The 25441-nt window shown below is 48.6% G+C and overlaps 11 protein-coding genes across 11 annotated transcripts; 5 read left to right on the forward strand and 6 right to left on the reverse strand.

Annotated features, from left to right (window-relative positions):
- Positions 1-639: 639 nt before the first annotated feature.
- HMPREF1120_03098 (uncharacterized protein) lies at positions 640-4375 on the reverse strand. The gene has a single exon (XM_009157152.1). The coding sequence runs from the start codon at positions 3862-3864 to the stop codon at positions 1264-1266; it is 2601 nt and encodes an 866-aa protein (XP_009155400.1). The 5' UTR covers positions 3865-4375; the 3' UTR covers positions 640-1263.
- Positions 4376-4484: 109 nt separating this feature from the next.
- On the forward strand, positions 4485-5226 carry HMPREF1120_03099 (uncharacterized protein). Its single transcript, XM_009157153.1, has 2 exons — positions 4485-4681; positions 4814-5226. The coding sequence occupies exons 1-2, from the start codon at positions 4545-4547 to the stop codon at positions 4968-4970; spliced, it is 294 nt and encodes a 97-aa protein (XP_009155401.1). The 5' UTR covers positions 4485-4544; the 3' UTR covers positions 4971-5226.
- Positions 5227-5576: 350 nt separating this feature from the next.
- On the reverse strand, positions 5577-6209 carry HMPREF1120_03100 (uncharacterized protein; the record flags this gene model as incomplete). Its single annotated transcript, XM_009157154.1, has 1 exon — positions 5577-6209. One exon carries the CDS (start codon positions 6207-6209, stop codon positions 5577-5579), a length of 633 nt encoding a protein of 210 aa, XP_009155402.1.
- Positions 6210-6773: 564 nt separating this feature from the next.
- Positions 6774-7717, reverse strand: HMPREF1120_03101 (uncharacterized protein; the record flags this gene model as incomplete). Its single annotated transcript, XM_009157155.1, has 5 exons — positions 6774-7012; positions 7064-7202; positions 7253-7372; positions 7426-7533; positions 7601-7717. The coding sequence occupies 5 exons, from the start codon at positions 7715-7717 to the stop codon at positions 6774-6776; spliced, it is 723 nt and encodes a 240-aa protein (XP_009155403.1).
- A 644-nt stretch (positions 7718-8361) lies between these two features.
- On the forward strand, positions 8362-9929 carry HMPREF1120_03102 (uncharacterized protein). Its single transcript, XM_009157156.1, has 3 exons — positions 8362-8568; positions 8620-8848; positions 8903-9929. Exon 3 carries the CDS (start codon positions 8905-8907, stop codon positions 9217-9219), a length of 315 nt encoding a protein of 104 aa, XP_009155404.1. The 5' UTR covers positions 8362-8568; positions 8620-8848; positions 8903-8904; the 3' UTR covers positions 9220-9929.
- HMPREF1120_03103 (uncharacterized protein) lies at positions 8586-10586 on the reverse strand. The gene is made up of 2 exons (XM_009157157.1): positions 10184-10586; positions 8586-10138 (listed from the first exon to the last, which is right to left on the reverse strand). The coding sequence occupies exons 1-2, from the start codon at positions 10357-10359 to the stop codon at positions 9388-9390; spliced, it is 927 nt and encodes a 308-aa protein (XP_009155405.1). The 5' UTR covers positions 10360-10586; the 3' UTR covers positions 8586-9387.
- Positions 10587-10870: 284 nt separating this feature from the next.
- HMPREF1120_03104 (phenylacetaldoxime dehydratase) lies at positions 10871-12373 on the reverse strand. Its single transcript, XM_009157158.1, has one exon. The coding sequence runs from the start codon at positions 12002-12004 to the stop codon at positions 10907-10909; it is 1098 nt and encodes a 365-aa protein (XP_009155406.1). The 5' UTR covers positions 12005-12373; the 3' UTR covers positions 10871-10906.
- Positions 12374-12564: 191 nt separating this feature from the next.
- Positions 12565-14790, reverse strand: HMPREF1120_03105 (retrograde regulation protein 2). Its single transcript, XM_009157159.1, has 5 exons — positions 14246-14790; positions 14157-14194; positions 14085-14105; positions 12965-14018; positions 12565-12908 (listed from the first exon to the last, which is right to left on the reverse strand). Exons 1-5 carry the CDS (start codon positions 14408-14410, stop codon positions 12693-12695), a joined length of 1494 nt encoding a protein of 497 aa, XP_009155407.1. The 5' UTR covers positions 14411-14790; the 3' UTR covers positions 12565-12692.
- Positions 14791-15116: 326 nt separating this feature from the next.
- On the forward strand, positions 15117-15732 carry HMPREF1120_03106 (endoribonuclease L-PSP; the record flags this gene model as incomplete). The annotated part of the gene is made up of 3 exons (XM_009157160.1): positions 15117-15225; positions 15285-15472; positions 15586-15732. 3 exons carry the CDS (start codon positions 15117-15119, stop codon positions 15730-15732), a joined length of 444 nt encoding a protein of 147 aa, XP_009155408.1.
- A 509-nt stretch (positions 15733-16241) lies between these two features.
- On the forward strand, positions 16242-17525 carry HMPREF1120_03107 (adenylosuccinate synthetase; the record flags this gene model as incomplete). Its single annotated transcript, XM_009157161.1, has 2 exons — positions 16242-17481; positions 17503-17525. 2 exons carry the CDS (start codon positions 16242-16244, stop codon positions 17523-17525), a joined length of 1263 nt encoding a protein of 420 aa, XP_009155409.1.
- Positions 17526-18324: 799 nt separating this feature from the next.
- On the forward strand, positions 18325-20288 carry HMPREF1120_03108 (uncharacterized protein; the record flags this gene model as incomplete). Its single annotated transcript, XM_009157162.1, has 2 exons — positions 18325-18530; positions 18590-20288. 2 exons carry the CDS (start codon positions 18325-18327, stop codon positions 20286-20288), a joined length of 1905 nt encoding a protein of 634 aa, XP_009155410.1.
- Between the last annotated feature and the right edge of the window lie 5153 nt (positions 20289-25441).

The raw sequence follows: 25441 nt of genomic DNA on the forward strand, positions 1-25441 counted from the left end.
ACAGTGCAGTGCAGTGGCGGAGGAGAGAAGTTGTCGGGGAGATGAATGACGAGAGTACCTAACAAAGGTACAAGTTGGAAGACGGGAGGGTGGAAGTCGAAGTGGAAATCCGCAGCTACTACTGATTGACTGATTGACTGCCACTGCCACTGCCCGTGATTTGATTGAATGGTCGCACGGGTGACAGATCGCTGAACACCACTAGTAGCAGTAGCGCCACTTGCCGAGTGCTAACGACTCGTAACAGATCTCTACCTAGGTAGGTACTAGTACCTATTACTATACTAGTAGGTACCGTAGTAGCTGTGGCGCACTGGTAGGGCTGCAAAATTGATCAGCGCCAGTGGCTGCAGTGGGCAACGCATTCAAGTTGCAGGACAAAGAGAAGCCTGAGGCCCATGTCGTCAGATCACTGCAAGTGCCCGTGGCGCGGGCCCTACAGTGCCTAAGGAGCCCCTACGCTGGAGTCATTCGCCATGAGGACTGCAAGTGGATGGCACCTAGACTCCCCCGAAAGGCTCCAGCTGTCACTGCCAGAGCCTGGAGATGCGGTCCACACCACATTCAAGTTTGGATACTTGCACCACTATTACAGTAGCAGACAATTCGAATATATATATCCTACGTGTGTAGGAGAAGCCGCTTATTATTCTGCACTTCTTTCACTTCCTCCGAGACAAATGCATCCATTAACGCTGGCGGCTAAAGACGTGCAGCACTCCTTTGTTCCCGGCACGGGGGTATACTAGGTATAGTAAGGTATCTCTTTCGTCGCGGCATGACCGAGTCCGCCCCCTTCCCCTTTCATTTCGCCTGGGCCAGTCTATAAACGGCCAGTCCAAAGTCCAACCTCAGGGCAGTCGAATGATGCATGGACAAACAGTCACTCAGGCGTCCAGAGGCACATACCTGGGTTAGTAGGTGAGAGGTGCGCATCACGGACATGTATCAGCATAAATGTCCACAAGGGTTCAGAAGACGTTCTATTTTTCCAAGGTCCGTACTAGACGTAAAAGTCTGGTTGAGGTAACAAAAACAAAGTAACTCACGCCTCCTGAGGTACAGGTCACCCGAGCAGCAGCTCCTTTTCCTTGCCTGCGCTGTAGTGCTATACATGAGGTTTCGGGGTTCTTTCGAGACCTCAGTCAACAATGTCATGTCATCCGGTGTATGAATGTGAACATAAAGACTCCACCTTCGCCTTCGCTCAAAATAACTACACCTGCACAGATATAAAATTTGGTTTCAACATGTCCACCCCAGTCAACCCATGTTTTCACGCGTCGCCGGGCTTTCTTCCTTGATGGAGTCGATTTCCGAAGTGAGCTTGTACAGGGCCGTACCCAGTCCATGTCGTGCCCCATGGTGAGGAGGATGCTCTGACCCGCTGGCCGTGCTTTGGTGGGTTCGGTTGGTGTTTGCTCGCCCTCGCTGATACGGTTCATCTCCATCATTAGCCTGGGTGGCTGAAGAAAGCCCGGTTTCCGCACGGAATCGACGGCCTTCCAGGTGTCCATCCACCGCAGACATCATCGACTGTCCTGCAGAGGACCGGCGACGCCTTGCCACACGCTCCGCCTCCTTGGCCTCTTTCGCTTGCAGACTCTCCGAGGGCAGCAGAATGGCCCGGTCCAGTTCATACGGCAGACCACGATGTCGGCCACGGATTTGCATGGCAATGATGACCAACTTGGATAACGTATGGAATTCGGCCGAGAAGGACGCATTGATGGTAGGATACCCCAAAGACAGCCCCACCGTTCCGTAGGCCGAGACGATCTCGAACAAGACCGAGAACAGTGTAAAGGCATATTCGTTGGTGTTTTGCAGTCGGCCACCCTCGACAATGGCAATGATAAACAACCCCAGGAACACATACCACAAGTCGAAAGACAGTTGTCGCCTCAAATGTGCCCCGATGTAGCTCGGCTCTCTCTCGTCCTCCTCCTCGTCGGCCACTTTGCCGTAGATGCCCAAGCTCCTTTCTTCGTACACGTTGGTCCTGCGCATGGAAATGGCGATCGGAAACACGGATATATACATCATAATCAGATAACTGACCTGAATCGCAGGGTGCAGCTCCGCCAGGTTAACAACGGCAAACCCGGCAGTCCTGGTTGAGGCGGCCTGGAACAGTCCATCGACAAACTTAATGCCACCGGACATTTGTTTGACAATGGAATCGTTGAGGTCCAGAATGACGAAGAAGATCAAGTCAATGCCATTAAGCATGACAAGAATGGCGAACAGCCACCACGTGGCATTGGAAGGAAAGAGTAAGGTGAAACAACGACGCGGATGGTCGAGCAAGAAACGAAGTTCCTCCCATAGCGGCCCGCCAAAGGATACCACCTGCGAGACGATCCAGATCACGAGTCGCAACATGCAGGGAAAGCCGGTATTGCCAATGATGATCAGAAAACTCATCAAAAGCATCGGGAAGACAGCGGTGCCAAAGGACAACATCGAGTTGTTGGTGAGAGTAAAACCCAAATCGTTAAAGGCCGATCCACTGGTGAAGATGCCCCACCATACTCGGCCCTGACTTTGATCAGTCACCACCTTGCCATATTTACCGCTGTGTAGAATCCAGGGCACGAGACAAATGATGCCACAAATATGGAACAAGAAGAAATATAGGACCAGGATCAATGCCAGGGTCTTGAGCGCACGGTACTCGATGCCACCCAGTTCTTCTCGCTGTTCTTCGGTCAGGCCGACGAATAGGGAATTGCGGCCAATGGTGGGCTGCCAGCTCAGGTAAGGAGCCGGGTCCATGGTGCGCGCAGTATTGCTCCGGGTCAAGGTACGGAAAGTATTGGATCTTCTCCGCCTAAGATTAGAGCCAGGTTCCGACGAGTCATACGTTTGTCTGGCCTGAGTGGACTGTCTCGTGTTCAGCCGGGGGAAGGTTGACACTTTATCGTTGCGGTCGCGAAGCACTCGCGGCTCGTCAATGGTAATGTGAGCGGGAACGCCATCGGCGCGTGTATGCTGTTCTATACTTCGCTTTTCGTTGGCCGAAGAGAGGTCCGGGTCGCTGGTGATTTTCCTCATCAGCGTGTCATCGATGCTGTTGTTCACATTCTCTGGCCGACCACCCCGTTCGAACTCCCGGGGACTTGGAATCCGCAGCGCAGTCGTGTCACTAGGATTGCGTTGGTTCTCCAAGAAGCGGATATGCTGTTCAGGACTGACTTGTTGAGGAAGACGCACATCGTCCTCAGATCGAGTGGTCTGCAGGCGCAAATAGTCGTCATCCCCAACAGGGTCCTGAGCCTCTTTATGATTAGGCTTTGACTCATTGGACGATTCCACCGCCTTGCCATTGGTATGGATAGCCCGGCCGTCCGTTTTCTCCATCGGGTCAACCGTGCGGCCCGTGTTCCTCAGAACTTGAATGGCACGACCCCGTACTCCCAGTGATCCTTGCTCAGGATCGGGTTTGCCAAATGTTTCAGTCCGCTGTCTGGACCGAGTGCGGCGGATCAGGTTGGAATTTCGGACGACATCCTTGAATCTCTTTTCAAACCAGTAAAGTCTTATGAACACCACAGCGGAATGCACGACGATGGGGTTGCATATCATTGCCCCCATGTAAAGCACCACCTGCTGACCCAGATATAGATTGTTGATATCAATCGTGTTGAGTCCGCTCTGAGTGCAAGAGCCCGAAGCAAAGAATAGAGCATCGATGTAATGAATGTCGCCAATGCCGTAGAGAATGACCGAAAGCAGGAGGGATAGGCCGATCACGTATATATAGTGGATGGTGATGAAATTCAACCTCTTCTTGACAAGGGCATCGGGGATGACGTTCTGCTGGAGGAACTCCCAGAACTGTGAGGTCCATTGCGGAGCCATCTTGTCACTCAGACAGAAGAATCAAGGGCGATGGCAGGATAGGTGGAGGTTTCGCCGTCAACCCTAGGGGTATCGTGGAAGGACAACGGAACGAACAGTCGATGGGTTCATTGTTAGGTATCGCTGAACAGGATACTTGTCGATGTGCTCGAGAATGCTGCAGAGACAACAGACATGGTTCTGAGGACTCGTCGGTTGGAGTTTGAGGGGTGCTGAGGGTACTTGGCGAAGAGGCGCAGCCGTAAAGTTGGAGGATTAAGGACGAAGCAGAGAAATGGCCGAAGGAGGCGGTGGAGTGACGCCAATGCAGAAGTTGAAAGGGTCCAATCCTGGCACTGGCACAGGTATCTGGCAGCTGCGTACTGAAAAAGCAGACTCGGATGAATGGACTGGCAATGCAGGAGATCTGACTCGACTCGACGAGCAGCAAAAGCTTCAATGATGGGATGCGCAGTCAGGACTTGAAGATGATGCAGTGCAAAATGGCACTTTTACAGCCAACCAAAACGCGCAGATATGCCGCCACTTTTGGCTGGCAGTGGCACTGCAGTTCAGTTCCGGGCGAATGCCAAGTGTCGGATCCAGGCTTCGACCGACTCGCCGTAGTGCCTCTTCCAACAGCATAAAATCCCACTTGGTGGCTGAAGACTCGGGCTAAAACAAGCTTAACTTCGGCAAAAATGCTTGATCCTACTAAATCTCCGCCCATAGAGATCTTGATCAATCTGCCAGATTTCAAGCCCCCATCGTGCTCAGCAGCAACGGTATATCGCCTTACCCTCCCTGGGAACATCTCTCAACTGCTGGAAACTCTCTCGTAAGTCCATGTTGATATTCGCGTCTGTTTATCGCACCCGGCCACCACATGTACTACGTCACCTTGTGCGAGCTTCAGCATGCCGCAGCCTGTCACCATACAGTATCACGATGTAACGTGCCCACGTTATAGTTCTATCTCTCGGAACAGCATGCTCGACCTCGCATGGGCTGCGATTCGGCCAACCGGACAGGGCAAGGGACGAGATAGCAATGGTGTTCTTGACTTGGCGCACTGCTGTGGACTTTTGCCCGATACACACATGCTCCGGCTATCGGCTCTTGACTGATGCACAAAGTGCAACCACCTACCTTCTTTCTCCGACGCGGGGAGCACTTAAACTGGCGGAGTAAGATGTTCAGCCAAGCGAGGCAACGATCGCCCTATATCACCACAGAACAGTATTTAAAAGATAAAAACTTGACATAGTTAAAGAAAGATTGTCCGGAACGGTAAATCTTGTGATGACTGCTTTATGCTGACGCTTGATCTTCTCTCTTCATCTGCTTCATCTGCTTCATATGCTTCATATGCTTCGTTCCCTCCTGCAGCGTTGTCGGGAGACACCTCCTACTCATGGCGGAGGCGTCTCTTAGCGCGACGACGAAGACGCCTCTTTGAATCGCTAAAGAGACATCTTTAAGCGCCTCTTTTAGTATCCTTATTCTAATTAGTCTATTATAATTATAAATCTACTATAACTAAGTAAAAGATATTAGTAATCCGGAATATAGTTAATCCTAGTCGGAAGTATCTACTTAAACTACCTAGTTAGATTAGCGCGAAGTTATAAAGAGACGTCTCCGAAGGCGTCTTCTTTAAAATCGGCTTAGTAAAGAGTCGGAGTCGCCAGAGGCGTCTCCTGATAACGCTGGCCGTAGGCTGCGTTATAGTCCTAGAACCCATCAAAGAGAAGTCCCACGTTCTTAGAGACATGAGAAGGCTTGTCACCTGAGCCCTGCGCTCTGGTATCTGGACTTGCCACATTATGCACAGTGGCAACAGCGCCAGATTCTGCTGTTAAGCTATCCGAGATGACAGAACTGTCTAAGCTGTCGGCATATTGAGGCAAATCTGGCTCACATTCCGCCATGATTTCTTCAAATACGTCTGCCAATAGTTGAGATGATTCATATCCTCGCCTGTTGGACGAAGGCTTCGAAATGGACAGCAGGATAGGTGAAGTGATTCGGCGGAAGTTAAATCGTGGAATGAGCGCTTTAGTTGTCTTGTTGGAGTCAAGAGTTCGTCCCCGTCCAACTCCTTGAAATCGGGGTTGAGGCATAGTTGAGAATTGATTTGAAGAGCGGAAGGTATCTTTCAAGAGTAGGATCCAAAGAGTAAGGAAGACGAGATGTGCAAAGGCGTATCGAGGGTGAGTAACCGTACTCATACCATCGGGGAGGGATTCTATGAAGTGCACAGCCTCTGTCCTCGCTCTCGTTGACGACAAGGTGAGATAGGATGGCAGGAAGCAGAGCGAATCAGATTGATGAATAGAGGGCCGCAGTACCACCTGCTTATCCATAGTCGCTTCAGGTTTTCTTTCGTCACTGGCAATCGAATCTTATTCGACAGAGCTCTGAAGGGAGCCCACAAGTTGCAAATGGCGGGCTCATCCATATTGGTGTTGTCTTAGTAGCTGAACCTTCACTACCTTCTGTCGTTCGAATTGTCCGGGTCAGCATGATGAGAGAGTCATCTTTGAAAGTAGCGCGATAACAAAGGGCTTTGTTCAGCGAGAACAGGGATCATATCGGCACCGGCAGCAGGTCAACAGACTCCGTTGCCCAAGCCAAATCAACGTTCAAAAAGTTGTGCTGTCTGTGCATGCAGAGTGTTTTATCTCAACTGGGAAGTCGTGACTAGAAGTATTTTTCTCTTCACGGCGCACTGTTTTGGAGAGCACGATGATAATTTGAAATGCATCCGATCTCTATGTGCGTGTGTATCATACCAATACCAATATCACCCAGACAAGAAATAACAATTGGAAAAACTGGAAAACCAACATCCTCCCGCATTTCCGCTGGAGGCAAGGGAAAAAACCCTTCGTTCGGGAAAAACCTCGCCTGGAGGAAGAACTCTCCGTTCATATCGTCTTTGCAATGCGACAAGCTTCTTCGAAGCGGCCGAGTTTGTCTCGCAAATCTATCCTCATGGTGGTAGTGCTGCGGAGGTCGCACCATGGGCTGGTCATGAAGAACTGCCGCTCTGTCGCATGACGATCTTTCAACGAAACCCCGGCTTGATCTCGGAAGGTGAGCGATTGCGAACAGCAAATCATCCATGTTGCAATTTCTCCACCGATTTTTGCGCGATACGAATCACCTGGAGGGGTCAGTTTGGGTTAAGCCTCGATGAAAGTCCAGAGAAGGTCACCGACCCCAGGTTCATCGCCAGTTTGGACGACGTCGCACTTTGTAATGATGCCGACAGTCCTATCACCACGGGGATCAACTCCACGTGCCATCTTGAACACCTCTTGGCTGGCCAAGTTGTTGCTCGCATTCATGACCGCCTTTTGAAGAAATTAGTACTTTTCTCATGCTGTTCGAGTTCAGCCCTCACAGGATAATGGTACGGGGGTCCGAGATATAGTCCCTGATCAGCTTGCGGATGATTTCGAGGTCCTTCTTGGTTTGATAAATGGTTGGATCCATTTCTCGATAAGCGTCTGTACGATGCATCCTTCTCAGTCAGCCTACTGTGAAACTTTTTCAGAGCCCAGGGACGTCAAAAACACTCAGGTGTTGTGCTCCGACGACCTTCAGGGCGTTGTCGGAGAATCTCTTCTCGATCTTGTCAAGACCTGTAGCTCCGGCTCGTGGAAGTCCCATGATCTCTGAAGCCTGACAGAGTTAGATTCCACTCAGTGACACCATGGTCTGTTTGATCTTCTCACCTCATCGAGATTACTAGCAAAATCGTCGGCGCCAAATGCGGTGGTCTTGATACAACGAGAAAATTTGCCCAGCGCTCTTTTTCATCGGCACTGTCGATGCTGCTAGGTCCCGGGATGATGGAGATGCGCATTGCGGCTTCATGAGCAGGCACTCGTGGTAGAACAATCTGTGTCGCATGCCGGGTACACGAATCACGTGCGACGGGAAAAGACAGCCCCGTGAGTCCTTCGAGAAGAGAAGACTGCCCACTGGATTGATCTCCAACGACCACAAGCTGGCTTGAATGAGTATCACATCCCAGCAAAGATGTCTTTTGCGGGGCAGGACAGTAATACCTGAGGGAGCGACAAGTCTTCTCCACAGCCTAGCTCTCAGTGCTGATCCACCACAGCCATAGGTGCCAGATATGCTTGACGCTTATCTTTGTCGAGGCCGTGGAAAGCCTCCAGATTGAGAGAGGTCGGCCTTCTTGACCATGACGTGCGGATCGATTATTGTTGTTAGGGACGCTAATGGTGACTAAATTGTGCTCTGGCATCTGCCAGCCTCGTGGTGTACAGAGCGCCTCTATATACCCTATAAACAGGCAAAAAGGATACCGAATCTCGTACGATATATAGAGTATTCTAGACGTTATCGTCGTCGTTATCGGTGCTGTTTAAGGTCGATAGCGAGGTGCCTATCTTAAGTGTGGCGAGGACCCTTGACGTAGTCGTATTGGCACTAAACCCGTCTGCTTACAACAACTATTGTGCTTAACCCTAACCCTAACCCAGAGCTTGCCTCCTCTCTTTTTTTGCAGCTGGTCAAGCATGAATGCACAGATTGAAAGCAAGAACTTGAAGGGTATTAAAAAGAGATAAATGACTTGGTTTGAATGATGCAAAACCACAAACCAAGACGACATAATTGCAAAGGCCTCCCAGGTACATGATCTCGACATCGAGAGTCATCAGGATGGCATCCTCATTTGCCTACCAAGTACGCGCAAGATTCGTGGCAATACTTCTTTTGCTAAGCGACATGTTCAAGGTATGGCTACCCGCTCTACGCGTATGGAAGGATCTCTAAAGCCCATGTCAACACCCCAAACAACACTCTGATCCATGAACGCGACCTCGTCAAGGCAGATTGGACCCAGGTGGTTCGGCCAAATAACGACACCTTGTATTCATTCATGTTCTACGACTTGTCTCGATATGATTTGTACATCAACGTGCCGCAATCTGATCGACGGTACTGGGTGTTCTCGTTCTACGATGTGAGTTCCCCTGACTCTCTAGAGCTAAAATATTACTAGACTCACACATTGCAGGTATGGCAACAACTAAGCCAACATTGGCAGCCAGTGTGACAAACCCAGGAAGTGTACTTTGCGATATAGTAAAGGTACTGTCAGCTTTGGTGTTAGGACGCATCAAGAGACTGCCCAAATCGATTCCTCCACTCCGCATGGCATCCTCCTCACCAGGATCAACCTGTTGGATCAAGAAGCGGACAAGGTCAAAGTCAACGCATTTCAAGACGAAATCAAACCCACTGAGGAATCTCGAAAAGAAGTTTTTTTGGGTCCCAACGAGCTACTCGTGGCCAACGACCTCGACCGGTATTCCTTGGATGTGGGATATATGATCCCATATATATTCGTTGGAGTTTTCCCACCAAAATTTTCGAGAGATAAGCTCGTCGTCGTTAACCTCGTCGTCGGATGGGCGTAGATAGAATAGTTGACACCCTCGAGTCGTTTCCGCAGTGTAGTAGTCTGCAATTGATTCATGTGTTCCCGCAAGGCGGTTTCGGTCAGAGATGTTTGTTTATGAAAGCATACATCGCTTCGTTCTGATAGTCATCACCATTGTCTAGAAAGTGATCTTGACCATGTGGACGTTCGTACTCCACGATCACCCCGCAACCCAGCATGGAACCTACGACTTCATCCGACTGTTCCACACCTACTGCTGTATCTGCGTCTCCATGCAGCACGTACGCAGGTGGCAATCCATGCTCTTGAATCTGGCGCGAGATCCTATACGGAGCGGCGCTTTGTTCATCCGGCACACCCCATAACTCGGCCAAGTTTGCGGCTCTCAGCATGTACACATACATGTGGGCGCGAGGATCTGGGACTTTGCCGCAGCTGGTGGATGGTTCAGCTTGGGTATTGAGGAAAGGCTCCATCTCCGCCTTGGAAGCTGCATAGCGTCCCGGTGGCGCAGGCTGTGGTTTGGTGAAGAAGCCACCGAGAGGATCGGTGATTGGATAGATCGGAATAATGACCTGTGGCTTAGGGACTACATAGAGTCCTGCTAACAGAGTCAAGAAGCCGCCTGCTGAGCTACCAGAAACGGCTAGACGAGATACATCCAAGGCGTCTTCTTCCACGTAGGAGGTGAGCTCGTTTCGGATGAAGTTGATGCAGTCCTTTACATCTTCAAAGACATCATGGACGGAGACCTGGGGTGCGAGGCGGTAGTCGGCCGAAATGCAAGCGTAACCATGGGTGTGCACGCTTTTGCGCATGTGAGGAGCGAGAAGATCGCGTCGTCCCATCCTGATGTCGTCAGTATCGCTCCTGATCGAAGAGAAAAGAGCTTACAGGAGTCCGCCACCGTGGAACCATAGAAGTATTGGCGCCTTCCGTGCATTCTTGGGCAGATAAAGATCCAGCGGAATTTGAAGGGAGCCGATTTTCTTGTAGATGATGGTACGAGGAGAAGCATCCATTGTATGAACTTCGGTCGACGTGTGATTGGCGAGGTTTCTTCTCGACATGGTTGATTCCAATGCGAAGAAAATCTCTCCTTTTCAACAACAGGAGATAGTGTCTGCCGTCACTCGAGGCTCTGAAGGCCGATATATAAGGTCTTATGAAGCCAGATGCGGATATTCCTGTTATTCCTTGCATCGGCGGACAAGGCCGAAGATGGTGGCATAAAAACAATGGCGGCTGTCATAAGAAGACGCGTCGGTGCCTCCTGCTGGCTGTCCGCCGGCCCAAGTGTGATGTTCAGGTGAGTGGCTCGTACCCTCCGTCGGCCCCACACAAATGCTGCGGTGGGAATCTAGGATGATCTCCGGCGGCCCCCACACCAAGTTTACTCCCTCCGTTCTAAACGCTAGTATTCTGTCCGTGATGTCCTCTGCTGAGAATGCCCATGGCCAACTCACTGTGGTCATCGGCCTCGGAAAGCGACTTCTTTGTCGTTTCCAACATAGCCCGACTTCAGCTACAGGGGGAGGGGGAGGGGGCAGGGTAGGCTTCGGCCTCAAGACAGCATCATGCTTCCGTTTGCAACTGGTTTGAGCTACATAAGAATGTCTATAGCTTGATTTCCCTCATCGACATCAAAGGCTGGACTGCTAAATCTACCCACTGAATGACCCCAGTTCTGGGGTTGCAATTGATGTATTCAAAACTTGCCTCGCCCGCCTTGAGGATGGAAACCTCCTGCCAGGTCATGAATCTCCTCGCCTCCCCAAACCGCTTGTTGTGTTTCATGGCGCCGGTGAAGATGTCTAAATGTGACGGATGTCGGCTTGCCCATTTCTCGAGATCAGCCCAGTTGCGATGGAAACCAAAGGCAGAAGTCTCTCTCAAGTTGCGCTTGTCGCTATATGTCGCCAGTCTCCTACCAAACCTCAGCCCGATGGTGCCTGTTTCCTCGGGATTCTCCCAGAGATACCTCATACCTCGCACAAGTTGTTTCTGCAGGCCATTCTCGTATGCATCACGCTCTTCAGGGCCACAGAGACCCCAGTATTGACCCGAGCGAATGTGACACATATTGTCGTAGTTCACACCAAAAAGTCGTTGACCAAAGCCTTCGGGCTGTGTCTTGTTCACATTCAGTGTTGATGGCAGCTCGAAAAGGTCGTTGGAAGACGCTTCCAGCCGATCTCTTCCCGCGCCCCAGTATTCTGTATTGTCATGAGCTTCGATGGCCACACTCTTCAGGCGAGCCAAACCAGGCTTGTACTCCAATCTGGAGTAGTTCGTTTGTAGTCTCTTCCTGGGCGTCACAAATGATTCGCGCCACAATCCAATTCCTTTCCGTGCAGAACCCAGTTCTTGCCACATATGCGGGAGGTTGAGCTTTTCCAACATTGCAGAGAAGACTTCTCTTCGAGTCCAATGAGCGATCCACACTTTCGAGGCTGGCAAGTCGTTCCCCAAGATAACACGAAACACTTCGATAGATTCAGCCGCACTCGCGGGGTGATTTAGGAATTCGTTGATGATTCTCTCTACGTTGGCGAGAGAGTTCATATCACCTGCATGGCACTGAACACCCAAGTAGAGAGTACAGACATGCTCCACATGGTCGGGAAACACCACAGTCCATCGAGGATTGGATACCTTGTGGTTGGGAGGTCTCTTGAGCGAGTGGTGCCGCTTCTCAATACGTACTGGGCTCATTGTAGGCCGGTCTCAGAACCTATAGTGTGGTTTCGATGAGAAAAAGAATTCCAACGAGACTGATGGCAGGAATGCAGAAGTTGAAGGTCTCGAAGTTGACTAAGGAGCAAACATTCTAGAGACTGAATACTGCGTGACAAGTGGAATATATAAGGTTACACACACGCTGTGGGACATGTGACATACATCATCCAACAGAATGATGAATAGCCAACAGCACGGACTCCTCCCCAGTCGGCGTAATCTTATTACGAGTAGGGTGAGTTCAGTCAAGGTCGGATGGCTCCAATCGCATCTGCAAAGGGGCTGAGCGATATATCTAAAACTGCCCTCTGATTGTCCCGCCCAGGAAGGAAAGGCTATCTCTAAATCACTCCTAGGGACTGCCCAAAGATTCTTCTATAACCATTTGGCAGGTAGAACTAATCACGCTGTCTTTCAACCACTCTACACGGTCATTTTGCGATTTTTAGCTGATTTATGGTAGTCTTAAAGCCAGCAAGAAGATTACTACTGCGACCATTTCTTTCAATCCAACATTGAGCATTCGTCTGTCAACAGGATTTTGGATGGTAGTCCTCGTTTGATCTCACAGCTGCAGCTAAGTGACATATAAAGCTCTATGTATCTTGTGTTACCCACGATCTTGTCTTCCAAAGAGCTAACTATGACTTCCCAGGGACAGCTCTCATACGGTATACCGAAAGTGCACACTTTTGTCCCCGAGTTCAGCCATTTCCTGCGCCGTCGACTCATGCAGGGATTCTCCAATGGCATCTCTCTGCTTATTTATTCGAGCAAATACGAAACCCATAGTGGAATAGATGACGGCGGCCCAGACCAAGAGACCTAATGTGGTTCCGAAACCCGTATAGTATCGAGGACCAGCTGCGGTTTGGAAAAGCTACAACGTCATGAGAACAAGGTTACACAATGTGATATAGGGAGAAAAGGACTTACAAATGGCGCGGAGATTCCAGCCGCATTGCCCATAGTCATCTGAAGTCCGCTGGCAGTAACTCTGGTGCCGTAGCGGGGATAGTTTGTTGGTAGCCAAGCGATTGGGATACCAACAGCTGAATAGAGACCTAGAGCCACCAGGATGCAGCCAAAGTAGTGGACTCCCTCAGGTACCGGGCTGAGGAGTAGCGCATAGCCGGCAATTGAAGTCAAGCATGCCCCAGTCGCAAAGAGGGAGCGTACCTGTGTCCTGTCGCTCAGATATGCCACAATCAGGTAGGAAATGGCTCCTGCAGCATAGCACGGAATAGTTAAGGCTTGCACGTGCGCAGGGGTCCATGTACCTAGGGAATGGATGATGGTAGGGAGGAAAGAAGAGTAACCCCACAACATCGTGTCTCCTCCAAAGTGTGCCAGGCACATTGCCCAGACTTTCCAGTCCTTGAATGCGGCAACCACATCCTTCTTGTGCATTTCCAAGCCGGAAGTTGAGAAACCAGGTTGCCTGTTGCGTTTGGCGATGAGTACGGCTCGATCCTCGTCATTCAGATAGGTACAGTGTTCCGGGTCATCGGCCATCAGAAACCAACATGCAATTCCAGCGAGGACAGATGGGATCCCTTCGATGATCATGATCCACCGCCAGCCGCGGAGACCACAGAGTCCGTCCATATGACCGATCGCAAACGCGAAAAGACCGCCACATCCCCCGGCCAGAGCAGCGCTGACGAAAAGATAAGCCATACGAAGAGCAATCTCCTTCTTGGTATAGAAGACTGTCAAGTAGACGACGAGCCCAGGGAAAAGACCTGCTTCGACTGCACCCAGGAGAAGACGACAAGCAATCATGCTGCCGAAACTTTGACAAAATCCCATGAATGTCGCCACGAGGCCCCACCCCACAGCAAGAAATGCGAGCCACCGAGACGGCTTCATTGTCTTGAGGACCAGGTTGCTGGGCAGCTCGCAGATGACATAAGTGACGAACAGAATGCTGACACAGAGCTGGTACTGATTTGTGCTTAGACCAAGGTCATCCTCGAGTCCGTAGAGTCTGTCCAATCTCAGTCGGCAAAGTCTTCTTGGAATGACATTTCACCATGGCGGCAGGAAATCATACCTCGCATTTCCAATATTGACCCTGAATCTAGTTAGCACTATTGCAGGTGTTCCCTCTTTATTGATGACTCACCGGTCCATGAACGACAGAAGATACAGTACCATTATTAACTGTCAGGTCCTCAGTGGGTGAGATTTGTGCATTAAGAAGAGAAATAATACCGGAACAATGTGGATATCTAGTTTCCTGATTACACGCTTCTCTGCTTCGGTAACAACAAGGTGGGTTTCAGGGACGCCCTCGGCTATGCTGGAAGGCTCTTTGTGTGTATGAGTGTCCCCATCGGATAATTTCTTTGCATCGCTTTGAAAAGGCTGTGGAGACATCTTTGCGGCTCGTACACTCGAATATGCGAAACTGGTCGGGTTTGGAGGCTTGTTGAGGAGGACGGGAGAGCTCTCTTGAGGATCGAATGAAAATGATCTCCTCCGTCTGTATCAATGCCGGTTTTTGCGGCTGGGTTTGGATATTGGGCCAGAGGCCTTCTTATATCATGTACTAGGGGGTTCTATCATTCCAAGCCTAACAAAAAAAAATGACAATGATGCCAGACTATGGCACAGCTCATCCGATAAGCCTCGACACGTCATTCAAGAGCGAGATAAAGGTCTGCAACTTCTTTAGATAAGGGAATCATACTGGAGATAGCTCCTTCAGCCATGGAGGCGCCTGGATTTAACACTAGCACCAGAAGCAACTTCTAGTGGGTCCATCATGAGTTCAGACGGAGCAATATTGATATGGTGGAACAGCTCGATTAGTGTTTCAAAGTCATGAGGCACACCCAATCATGATGGCAAACTCAAGCGCCGACGGAGCTTCCGCCGGCGCCGTCGGGGTGAATCAAGTCTATGAAGACGTACGGAGACTAATTCTACTATCCCTACGGGGTTCATAGCACGCTCGACCCCACCTCAGGTGCTGACGGCAGTTTATGGCAGTTTATGAAAACCATTCACGAACTTCCAATAAACTGCTGACATCTCCCATGAAACGGCGAAGTCATCCCTCAGAATAATTAGTAACTCAGCAATGTCGAGTGCAAGATCCCGCCTCGAACACCACCAACGACACCTGTCAAACCATGGCCGGCAAGAATCAGGCACCATACATACAGTGTTCACTAAAAATGCAGCTCCTCGTGAGACTCCCTCCAACATGAAAAGAAGCCCCTTGGAAGCTAACAAATGCTTTGATCAGCCGCCGGCCCGTATAATCAAGCATTCATAGCTGCTGGCCAGATCTTCTGTTCTGGCCAACTGCCCACGAACCCGGACGGTGAGATGGTTTGTGGAAGCATTACAGAGAAGACGCAGAGGTGCATCCAGAATTTGAAAGCGATTCTTGAGGAGGCTGGGAGCGAGATTGGAAAGGTTGTGAAAGTTGTGGTAATTATCTCACTCCCTTGCTTAATCACAGGATCAAGAGCAGCTTTGGGGACAATCAATCTCCCGTATTTCCATTTTCTGCTCTTCGATCAATGACTGACTCCTGCTTATAGATTTTCCTCTCCGATATGCGATACTTTCAAGAGTTCAATTCCGAATATGCCAAGTGGTTCCCACAAAAGCCGGCAAGAAGCTGTGTCGCTGTCAAGACGCTACCTAAGAATGCTGACGTTGAGATTGAAGCCGTTGCCATCCTATGACGCTTTGGATTGTAAGCAGCTCGAGCATGGCCGGGTCTGCAGACTCCAGAGCGCGCCCTTCAGATCACCTATAACAGTGCAGTCGGGGCTGGGATGAAGTATCTGACATTGCAATTTTGGGCTGGTGGTCTAGAAATGATCGTGATTGACGATATGTACGTTTCGCGAGATACTAGATATCATATCATGACGCAGCAAAGACAACGTAATCTTATGAGCTGAGAAACCTAAACACACGTAAAGTGAAGCTTGTGTCTTGTCATTGGCGAGGCCAGTGTGTCTCACAACGTTCGGGGACCTATAAGTTAGGCCTCTATCGGCTATCAGGTTCCGGTTGGAACGCTACGTTGGGATGTCGGCGGAAATTTGGGTATTAACCTCTCATGCACTGATCCACCAGGATTTGCTCCGAATCCTGTAGATAAAAGCTGGATAAGCCCCCCTACTGGTGCGAGTTTGGCTATTATTTTCACATCGTACAAGTGTGGTAAACCGTCCTGCCTACCAAGATGCCCATAACTGTCGTGCTTGGCTCTCAGTGGGGAGATGAAGGCAAAGGCAAACTTGTAGACCTTCTCTCCAGCTCCTGTTCTCTGGTAGCCCGAGCTGCTGGTGGTCATAACGCGGGGCATACGATTGTGGCTGACGGCATGAAATACGATTTTCATATCTTGCCATCGGCATTGCTCAATCCTAATTGCAAAGTGAACTTGATCGGAGCCGGTTGCGTTGTGCACGTTCGGTCTTTCTTCAAGGAGTTGGAGGCACTGGAAGCAAAGGGACTCAAAGATGTCCGTCGACGGGTCCAAGTCAGCGACCGCGCACACATATGCTTCGACATTCACGGCATCGCCGACATGATCTCGGAAGACACTGAGCGTTACAAGATCGGGACAACTCGTAAAGGCATTGGACCTTCCTATAGCGATAAGGTCGGCCGACACGGCGTCCCTGTCTGGATGCTTGTCAATGGATCTGATGGCTGGGAGCAACAGCTTCGCAGCCTGGCCGCGAGATATCGAAACCTGTACGGAGACGGGGCCCTCCAAAGTTACGACCTTGACGGAGAGATTGGATATCTCAAAGCGGTTGTTCCAGAGCTGAAGCAGTACGTCGTTGATCAGGCATTGCTGTTATCACAGTTTTCCGGAGCCCAGGGTTTGGCGACACATAACGTCCTCATCGAAGGTGCCAATGCCTTTCTCCTGGATATCGATCACGGTACTTACCCGTACGTGACGTCTTCTTCCACCGGTCTCGGGGGTGTCTTTACAAGCTTGGCGGGCCTGAGTCCTTACTCCTTCTCGACACCGGGCAGCGCTATCATCGGGGTGGTCAAGGCTTATACAACTCGGGTGGGGCTGGGACCTTTTCCCACCGAACTCTCCGAGTCAACCTCCCCTACCGACGCCGAGTATGGCAGTCGTCTACAGCAGGGTGGGCAAGAAGTCGGAGTTACCACAGGCAGGCCTCGCAGATGTGGATGGCTTGACTTGGTGGTGGTGAAATATTCCGCAACTTTGAATTGTTACACCGAAATCAATCTCACCAAGCTCGACGTGCTCGACAGCTTTGACGTTATTCGGGTTGCGACAGCGTACAGCAGACGAGGGCAGGTCTTGCAAGGGTTTCCTGCCGATCTTGATGATTTGGCGGACGTAGAAGTCGAGTACAAGACTTTCGAGGGCTGGCAGACCCGGACACAAGGAACGACCAGATTCGAGGACCTACCGACGCTCGCGCAACAATGTAAGTCTCCATTTGATCCAGTATTGAGCCGTGTGGCTTTCTAAGATCGAACCACTGCAGATATCGGATTTATTGAGAAGGAAGTAGGAGTTCCTATCACCTCGATCGGCACAGGGCCGAGTCGCGAAGCCATGATAGTACGACACCTATGATCCTAACACGACTCGCCTCTCCACTGCCTAAGCTAGCTTCTTAGGCTGCTTCTTCCTGGTCTTCCTGTACGTGAAGGACAGGGTGCGCTCAGGTATCTTATCCCCTTGGGCGGGTTATTCGATCCGGACTCGCCATATTGTCTCTGTTAAATTGACGCCGAATCAGGCTTCGAAAACTATGAGAGAGTTAGGTACAAGACGAGTGCTAGTAAAGAACTAGTGAAAGAAAGAGGTGTAGGCTCTGTTTGTTAAGTAATGATATCTAGCATACAAACTTAAGGCCTCAAGATCTTGGAGATAGTGACACAGCGATTGCAACTACATATAAATAGCCATACAATGTACGTAGTTGCACGTGAGTGCCAAGTTCTCGGCACTACGAGTCAGTATCTTAAAAAACGCATTGATTGACTCGGGCCTATTGATCCTACCATCCTCTTCATCAAACACAACACAAGAGTTTAGTGCGCGGACTCATCTAGAGGTAGGCTCGAGAGTAAGTCCCATGTTGCACTTGAGAAGGTTTCCACCGACGGAGAAATCACCACTGGCATAGCGTCGCTCGATGCAGGCCGAAGTCGGTTCCAGGAATTGCGTGGTCCAGCCGTTCGCCTTCGCCGGGGTCGTTCTGTCAGTGCTCAGTGCGTAAGGGCGGTTTCACACCAGGAATATTGCCAGATTTGCTGCTACCATGCCTGCTATAGGCTTACCAAAACGGCTCCAGCGCTCATGCGACACGTGTCGAAAAAGAAAAACGAGATGCGTCGTTGAAGAAAGATCCGGCAGCGGAGCTTGCGTGCTCTGTAAGTTTCACCGTCGGGCGTGCACATTTGATGGCATTCTGTCTTCGCTGGGAGGAGGAACCGACACTCCTTCGCCAGATCACAGCTCCCCAAGGTTCGTGGTTCTTCGTTCGATGGCCGAGGAAGTGGCTCGTTTGACAAACTGAGATATAGACGCGACACGAATTCCCTTGAGGCCGCTTCCTCGGCTCCGCACGACGCGCAATGGCGTCTGATCCGTACTCGACAAGGCCACAGTGTCGAGGAATACGATCGTTTGGACGAGCCTAGTCTGATGACAAAGACATTGGGTATGCTGAACAACCACCATTGTCGATACATGAATCCAGCCATTTCGTTCAGGCCTTCTTTTCTCAGCTTCATGGACAATGCCGGTCTTAACAACACCAACACCAAGGGGCAACGTGTCCGCTGGGTCTCGCCGACCGATGCCTTTCTCTTGATCCGTGACCTAGGAACTCCGGCTGAGTCGGAACAGCGGGCGGACGTGGAGGCCGTTGAGTCGCTCGTGAGACCATATATACGGACATTGCACGACATTTACTTCCGTGTTGTCTACCCTGTCTTCCCAGTTCTGCATCGCCCCGTGTTCATTGAGAAGTATGGCCGTTCACCGTTCGAGTTTGCCCCAGCCAGCTTAGCGGTGGTATACCTTCTAGCAACCCGATACTGGTCGTATGAGCCGTCTTTGCAGCACAAACCAATGCCTAATGTGACGGAGCTCGAAGCCATCGCTCGGAGATGCCTACAATATGCGATCCGCCATCGCCCGAAACTGTCGACGATACAGGCCGGGCTCCAACTCCTTCAGTATTCCGACACCGACTCGGAGGAACTAACTCGGCAGCTGATAAATGCAGGTCACCAGATCGGCCTCCACCTCGATGCGACCCAATGGGATATCCCAGACTGGGAAAAAGCGCTCCGTAAGCGACTAAGCTGGACGTTATACAGCCAGGACAAGTGGCACAGCTTTGAGACCGGAAACCCTCCCATCATCAATCGTGCGAACTGGGGTGTCCCCAAGATCACGGAGCAAGATTTCCCCGAGCAGTCAGAGTATGAGCAAGAAGGCAGTTCGGATGTCGAAAAGGGTCGCCTACTCTTCTGCCAGCTAATTGATCTCTCCGAGATACTGGGCGATATCCTCGAAAACATTCTTTCGGTTCGCGCAACCACCGAGGTGGCCTCTGCGGGCGAAGGCGGCCTCGAACTCTTGCTGCAGAAAGCGAAGCCCTATCAGGCGCGTTTGCGGCAATGGTTTAGTGCCAATTCGGGTCATTTGTCCATGGAAGTCAGCAATGTCAACAAATTGTCGCCCGTGGGGTCGTTACGTCTCGCTTACGTCGCGACTGAGATGTCACTGCATCGACAGATACTCCTCACGCTACCCACTTGTAGTGATGGGGCTCTCATCCAACTTTGTCGCAAAACAGCCAGCGAACGATTTCAATTCGCCGCCAATCTGGTCAAGTCATTGAAACCAAATCACCTGGTCAGCTTCTGGTATTCAATGACTCCCTATAATTTCGCATTGGCGGGCGAGTTCATTTGTCACCTTTACCTCACCGAGTCTAATTTCGAGCAAAGGCAACTATACCTATCACGCCTGCGCGAGTATCGATGGCTTCTCACCATGAGCAACAGTAGAGCTCCATATATCAACCAGGCTCTGCAACGCCTCGAAGTACCTTTCAGGCATCTTTTGGACTCGCATCCACGAGATGACCAGACGGTGCATGGTCACCAGGAACCACTAGAAGGGTTCACAGAGACATTTGTGGCCACGAGCGGCGAGGATGACTCTCTTTTCTTGAACGACTGGCTGGATGAATCATTCTATGGCTCTTGAGAGGCCCGAAATCTTTATGGTTTGTCAATTTGCTCGGCTTCGGCTAGTTTTCTTCGAATGCCTCAGTGCTACTCACGCTCTGTCGGTCTCTTTCCGAGCGGCACCAACAAAGGTCGTTCCTCATCGACCTCACCTGAGTTTATTATGACCGACGGGAGCCACATTGACGGCCTCGCTAAATGGTGATGTGTCCGCACATGCCACCTGTACTTCAAGTACATGGAATTGGCGAGGGAAGAATTACGTGTACAACAGGCAGGCCATGTTCAACGACATGATTGCTTTCAGCCTCTTCTATTCTGTTTCTTTTGCTTCACCACTGCTCTCTTTCGTTTCCCACACTTGGCGCCCTTTCCGCTGAAAATGGGCGTCGGAGAGTCGTCCAGTACTTCGAGGCGGAGTGTAGCCTTTGGTCGACCGACTCGTAGTAGTATGCGAGTGCCTAACTGATAATTTCCCTGAGGGTATCGAGCACTTGAAAGGACCCAAACCAACTACTACAATGCCACATCATATGGTATCACGTGATAAGCCCAAACCAATATCACGCGTACCACGCGGTTAGGTACGAAGTGTCTTTTACCTTTGTCTACATAGATCCGTAGCTAGAAGATGGAAGATCGTCAAGACGATTCATGATGACACGGTCCCTGTCACGAACTGAACACGTGACTAGTGAATAGCAGGATATCAATTACAGGTCTAGAAAACCAAGCACAATTGCTTGGAATTCAAGTCTTTTTGGAGTACACCTCTACTCCTACGGCCGTGGACCTGTCCGTGACAGTCCCTCTATTTGGGACGAGTCCTGACATTGTAAGGGTTCTGGAGGAAGTGTAGCTAGTTGTTGTTACTAGGGACGCTAACGATGATTGAATTTGCTCTAGGGTCTATTAACCTCGTAGTATATAGACCGTATCTATATACCCTATAGATAAAAGAACACTATATCTTTTACGGCGTATGTAACATTATAGAGTATTCTAGAGTATAGTAAATATATTATATAATCGATATCGATATTAAGCGTTATTCTAGGTCGATAGCGAGGCTCCTATCTTAGAGGCTAACGTAAGGGTTTTGGCAGTGGAGTATCGGAGCCGCCTGCTTACAACTAGGCTGCGCAACGGGTTGGGTAGGGAAGGGTTTCGGGCACCTACCGCCCGCCCAGTTGACCCATTAGGGTTTTTAAAAAAAGCGCTACTCTACCCGCGAGGGTTTCGGGTAGGGTAGGGTACCCGACGGGTTTTGCCAAGAACCCTAAAATCCTTAAAAAAGCGAGTTTTTCGCTAAAAATAGCGACTTTTCTTACGTAATCGCTTACTAATTTACAATACCGTACCGTAATTCTAGATATTCTCTAGTAAAATCGCGTATTTTTCGTAAAATACGGTAAAAATTTCGAGGGGCCTACCCGCCCGATAGGGTAGCCCGACCCTAATGGGTACCGCGGGTAGGGCTTAGATTTTAGGCACCCGCCCGGGGCGCCCGTTGGGCTACGGGGTGCCTACCCGGCCCAACCCTTAGGGTAGCCCTAACGCGGGTAGGGTAGGGCTAACCCGCGCCACTGCGCAGCCTACTTACAACAGATTTCAAGCCCTTCAAGTTATCGTGCTTAGCAGCAACGGTATATCGCGATTCGCCATACCCTCCCTGGGAATATCTCTTAACTACTAGAAATCCTCTCGTAAGTATATATTACTATTCGCGTCTATTTATCGTATCGGGCTACTATATATACTACGTTACTGTCAGGATCCGACCCGACAGAGTCACGTGGGACACCTCAGGTGCGGCTTGGTACCGTCGCACAACTATATATCGTGCGCATATAGTGCGTATACTCAACACCTCTTTAAGGCGTTAAGTCTATATTAGTAGATCGATACTAGAGGCTATAAACTACTATATCGGATCTCTATTAATTACGTCTCCCTCTATTTAGCCTTCTAATAATTCTTAACGCCTTCTAAGACGTAATCTAACGGAGAACTATAGTACCCGATACTCGCTTAGGCCGACTCGCGACCCCTACGGAGGCCCTAGAACGTACCCTAATAATAGGGGAAACGTACGACTAGCCGTAGACTCTCGTCGAACTAGAGAACGAGAATCCTACGTACGAGACTTTCGAAGCGCGGCTTACTAGAGTTACTATATTAGTAGCGGAAAAGCGCCGCTAGAAGGCCTAGATACGAGACCTAGTAGTATTAGAGGCCGAACTTATAAAAGGGCTATCCGCGTACTATATACGCACTAACGGTATTAAACCTTCGCCGGGCCCTAATTATAGACGTACTAGGGACGACGAGAAAGATAGTATACTTAATCGGCGAGTTAAGCTTAAAAAATTAGATCCGTCTATATTTTCGAAAAAGAACCTTAAGAAACTATATAAGTTCGATATAGAGTAGCGGATCTAAAATACCGTAGATAGAGTCGAACTAACGAAGTAGCCGTAACGTATCTATATTATAGCCACGTACCTACGGAATATAGTCGTATCCGTATAGGTTCGCCGCTAGCGAGATATTCAACTTAGGTAGATAAAGTCTATCGCTACCTAGAAAGTATTCTATATATTTTATAAAGAAGTAATTCTAGACTCTATAAATCGTATAGTAAACGCTCTTCTACTACTCGATAATAAGAAGTAGGGTAGCGACTAGTCGACTAGAGCGCTTCTCGAGAAAATAGAGAGTCTTAAGAAAGACGTTCCGAAGATATCCGAAGAATAGCGTAGAGTATAGTAGTTTCTTAACCGTCTACGCCTCGAGATACGTACGGAAGTTATACGCGAGAATAAGAAGATTAATAGCCGAGAATAAGTTCTTACGGTAGCCTAACGGTAGAAGAAACTATTACGTTAAAAGATAGGCTAATTCCCGAAGAAGTAAGATCGGCCTACCGAGCTACGACGTAAGTTATACGGAGAATTCGCGCTAGAAGGCCGTACTAATAGCGCACCCTTATATAGATCTACCCTCTAAGATAATCGGCGAGACTAGCGTAAAACGCGAGCGCTATTCTTAAGTCGCTACTATAATTATAGGAAATCTAGGTATATCGTACGAGAGTACCGTAGTTCGTAGAAATAGAACGCCCGACTAAGCTAATAGAATAGAAGGTACGTACTCGCTATAGCTCTAAACGATACTCGGCTAAAAAACTAGAACCTAGTGTTATAAGCGCTTCTATAATACTAGAGGTCTCTACTAAAAGCGCGCGTAAATCGAACTATCTACGTATCGAAGCTAATATAGTCGATATACTAGAAGAGCGATCTCTAAGCGTACTTATCGACTTAGGGGCCGAGGAAAACTTTATCTTATAACTAGTAGTTATAGATAGAGAATTTAAGCCTCTTAATAAACCTATATAAGTATAGAGTATCGATAGATATCCCTTACGAGTATATAGACTATACTTACTAGAGATAGATATATAGAATACTCGAGATACCTACGCTACGTATAAGATAAGCTTTATAGCGACCGATATCTAGAAGTATAATCTTATTCTTAGATACCCGTAGCTCGAAAAAGTAAACCCGGATATATAATAGACTAAAAAGGAGTAGCGATTTAGAGATAAAGAACTTACGATCGAAGAAGTAAGTATAGAAGAGATTCTAGCGAAGTCTATAGTAGATATAATTCTCGTTATACCTATATCGAGTATAGAGAATAGGCTAGATTCGGCCGCCCTATACTACGCGAACGTAGGGGAGATTAAACTACTAGAAGCCTATAGGGACTTCGTAGAAATCTTCTTAGAAAAAGAAGTAGAGACTACTCTACTAGAGTATATAAAAGTACGATATTTAATCCTAATCGAAGAAGGTAAGACCGTTCCTTATAGATCTATCTATCTAATAAGTATAGAAGAACTATATACCCTTCGTACGTATATTAACGAGTTACTAGTAAAGGACTAGATTTAGAAGAGTAAGTCCTCGGCGAGAGTACCGATCCTATTCGTACCTAAGAAGAATAGAAAGCTTCGCCTCTACGTAGACTATAGAGTACTTAATAAGATTACTATTAAGAATCGTAGACTACTTCTACTTATTAAGAAGATACTAGACTAACTTATAAGAGTAAAGATATTTATTCGATTAGACGTAAGAGACGTATACTATCGAATTATAATACTAGTATCGGATCGCTAGAAGATCGTATTTCGTACTCGATACGGATACTTTAAGTATCTAGTTATACTATTTAGACTTACGAACGCTTCTACTACTTTCTAGATATATATTAAGGAGGTTCTTAAAGACCTTCTTAATACTATATATATTACGTATATAGATAATATTCTTATCTTTAGCGAAAACTTCGAAGAGTATAAGTAATACGTACGCTAAGTACTCGAGCGACTATAATTAGATAAGCTTTTTATAAAGTTAGAAAAGTACGAATTTAGCCGTTAAAGTATCGATTTCCTAGAATTTAGAATTAGTAATAGAGACGTATTAGTTAACTCTCGAAGAGTATAAGCTATCGTTAACTAGTCGATATCTAAGTTCTTTAGGGATATCTAGGTATTTATCGAGTTCGCTAACTTCTACCGTACGTTTATCTATCTCTACTTAGCCGTTACGGTCTCGATTATAAATCTTCTAAAGAGAATATAGAAAGATAAGAAGACTAGACCGTTTAAGTAGACGCTAGAGGTAGACCGAGTATTTAAACTACTTAAAGATCTATTTATTAGAATACCTCTACTAGTATACTTTAACCTTATACTATAATCTAAGGTAGAGATAGACGTATTAGTATAGACTATAAGGGGAATTCTATCGTAACTATATAAGACGGGACTAGATCGTACGTAAAATATATAGAAGTCGATAACGTTCTACTCGTATAAGATATTAAAGAAGTAGAGGAACTATACGACCTCGGACTAAGAGATACTAGTAATAGTCTAGGCGTTTAAGAAGTAAAGATACTATCTTAAGATATTTATAGAGAGTATAATAGTTCTTACTAATTATAAGATACTATAATCGTTTATAACTACGAAGGAGTTAAGTAGAAGATAAGTACGCTAGGCGGAGTATTTAGCGGCGTACGACTTTATTATTTAATATAGAAAGAGAAAGGAAAATCCCGCCGATAGGCTCTTAAGAAGATCGGACTATATAG

The sequence above is a fragment of the Exophiala dermatitidis genome (genome assembly GCF_000230625.1).
Source record: "Exophiala dermatitidis NIH/UT8656 unplaced genomic scaffold supercont1.3, whole genome shotgun sequence".
Taxonomy (NCBI): Eukaryota; Fungi; Ascomycota; class Eurotiomycetes; order Chaetothyriales; family Herpotrichiellaceae; genus Exophiala; species Exophiala dermatitidis.

Excerpts from the sequence above, each read along its gene's own strand:
- HMPREF1120_03103 (XM_009157157.1), bottom strand. The coding sequence starts at position 10,359 with ATGTCGAGAAGAAACCTCGCCAATCACACGTCGACCGAAGTTCATACA. Across the intron at positions 10,139-10,183 it reads TTCCACGGTGGCGGACTCCT|GATGGGACGACGCGATCTTC; the intron begins GTAAGCTCTTTT and ends TGACGACATCAG.
- HMPREF1120_03098 (XM_009157152.1), bottom strand. The coding sequence starts at position 3,864 with ATGGCTCCGCAATGGACCTCACAGTTCTGGGAGTTCCTCCAGCAGAAC.
- HMPREF1120_03102 (XM_009157156.1), top strand. The coding sequence starts at position 8,905 with ATGGCAACAACTAAGCCAACATTGGCAGCCAGTGTGACAAACCCAGGA.
- HMPREF1120_03104 (XM_009157158.1), bottom strand. The coding sequence starts at position 12,004 with ATGAGCCCAGTACGTATTGAGAAGCGGCACCACTCGCTCAAGAGACCT.
- HMPREF1120_03105 (XM_009157159.1), bottom strand. The coding sequence starts at position 14,410 with ATGTCTCCACAGCCTTTTCAAAGCGATGCAAAGAAATTATCCGATGGG. Across the intron at positions 14,195-14,245 it reads TAGATATCCACATTGTTCCG|TTAATAATGGTACTGTATCT; the intron begins GTATTATTTCTC and ends AGGACCTGACAG. Across the intron at positions 14,019-14,084 it reads GTCAATATTGGAAATGCGAG|ACTCTACGGACTCGAGGATG; the intron begins GTATGATTTCCT and ends GAGATTGGACAG.
- HMPREF1120_03099 (XM_009157153.1), top strand. The coding sequence starts at position 4,545 with ATGCTTGATCCTACTAAATCTCCGCCCATAGAGATCTTGATCAATCTG. Across the intron at positions 4,682-4,813 it reads CAACTGCTGGAAACTCTCTC|TTCTATCTCTCGGAACAGCA; the intron begins GTAAGTCCATGT and ends CCCACGTTATAG.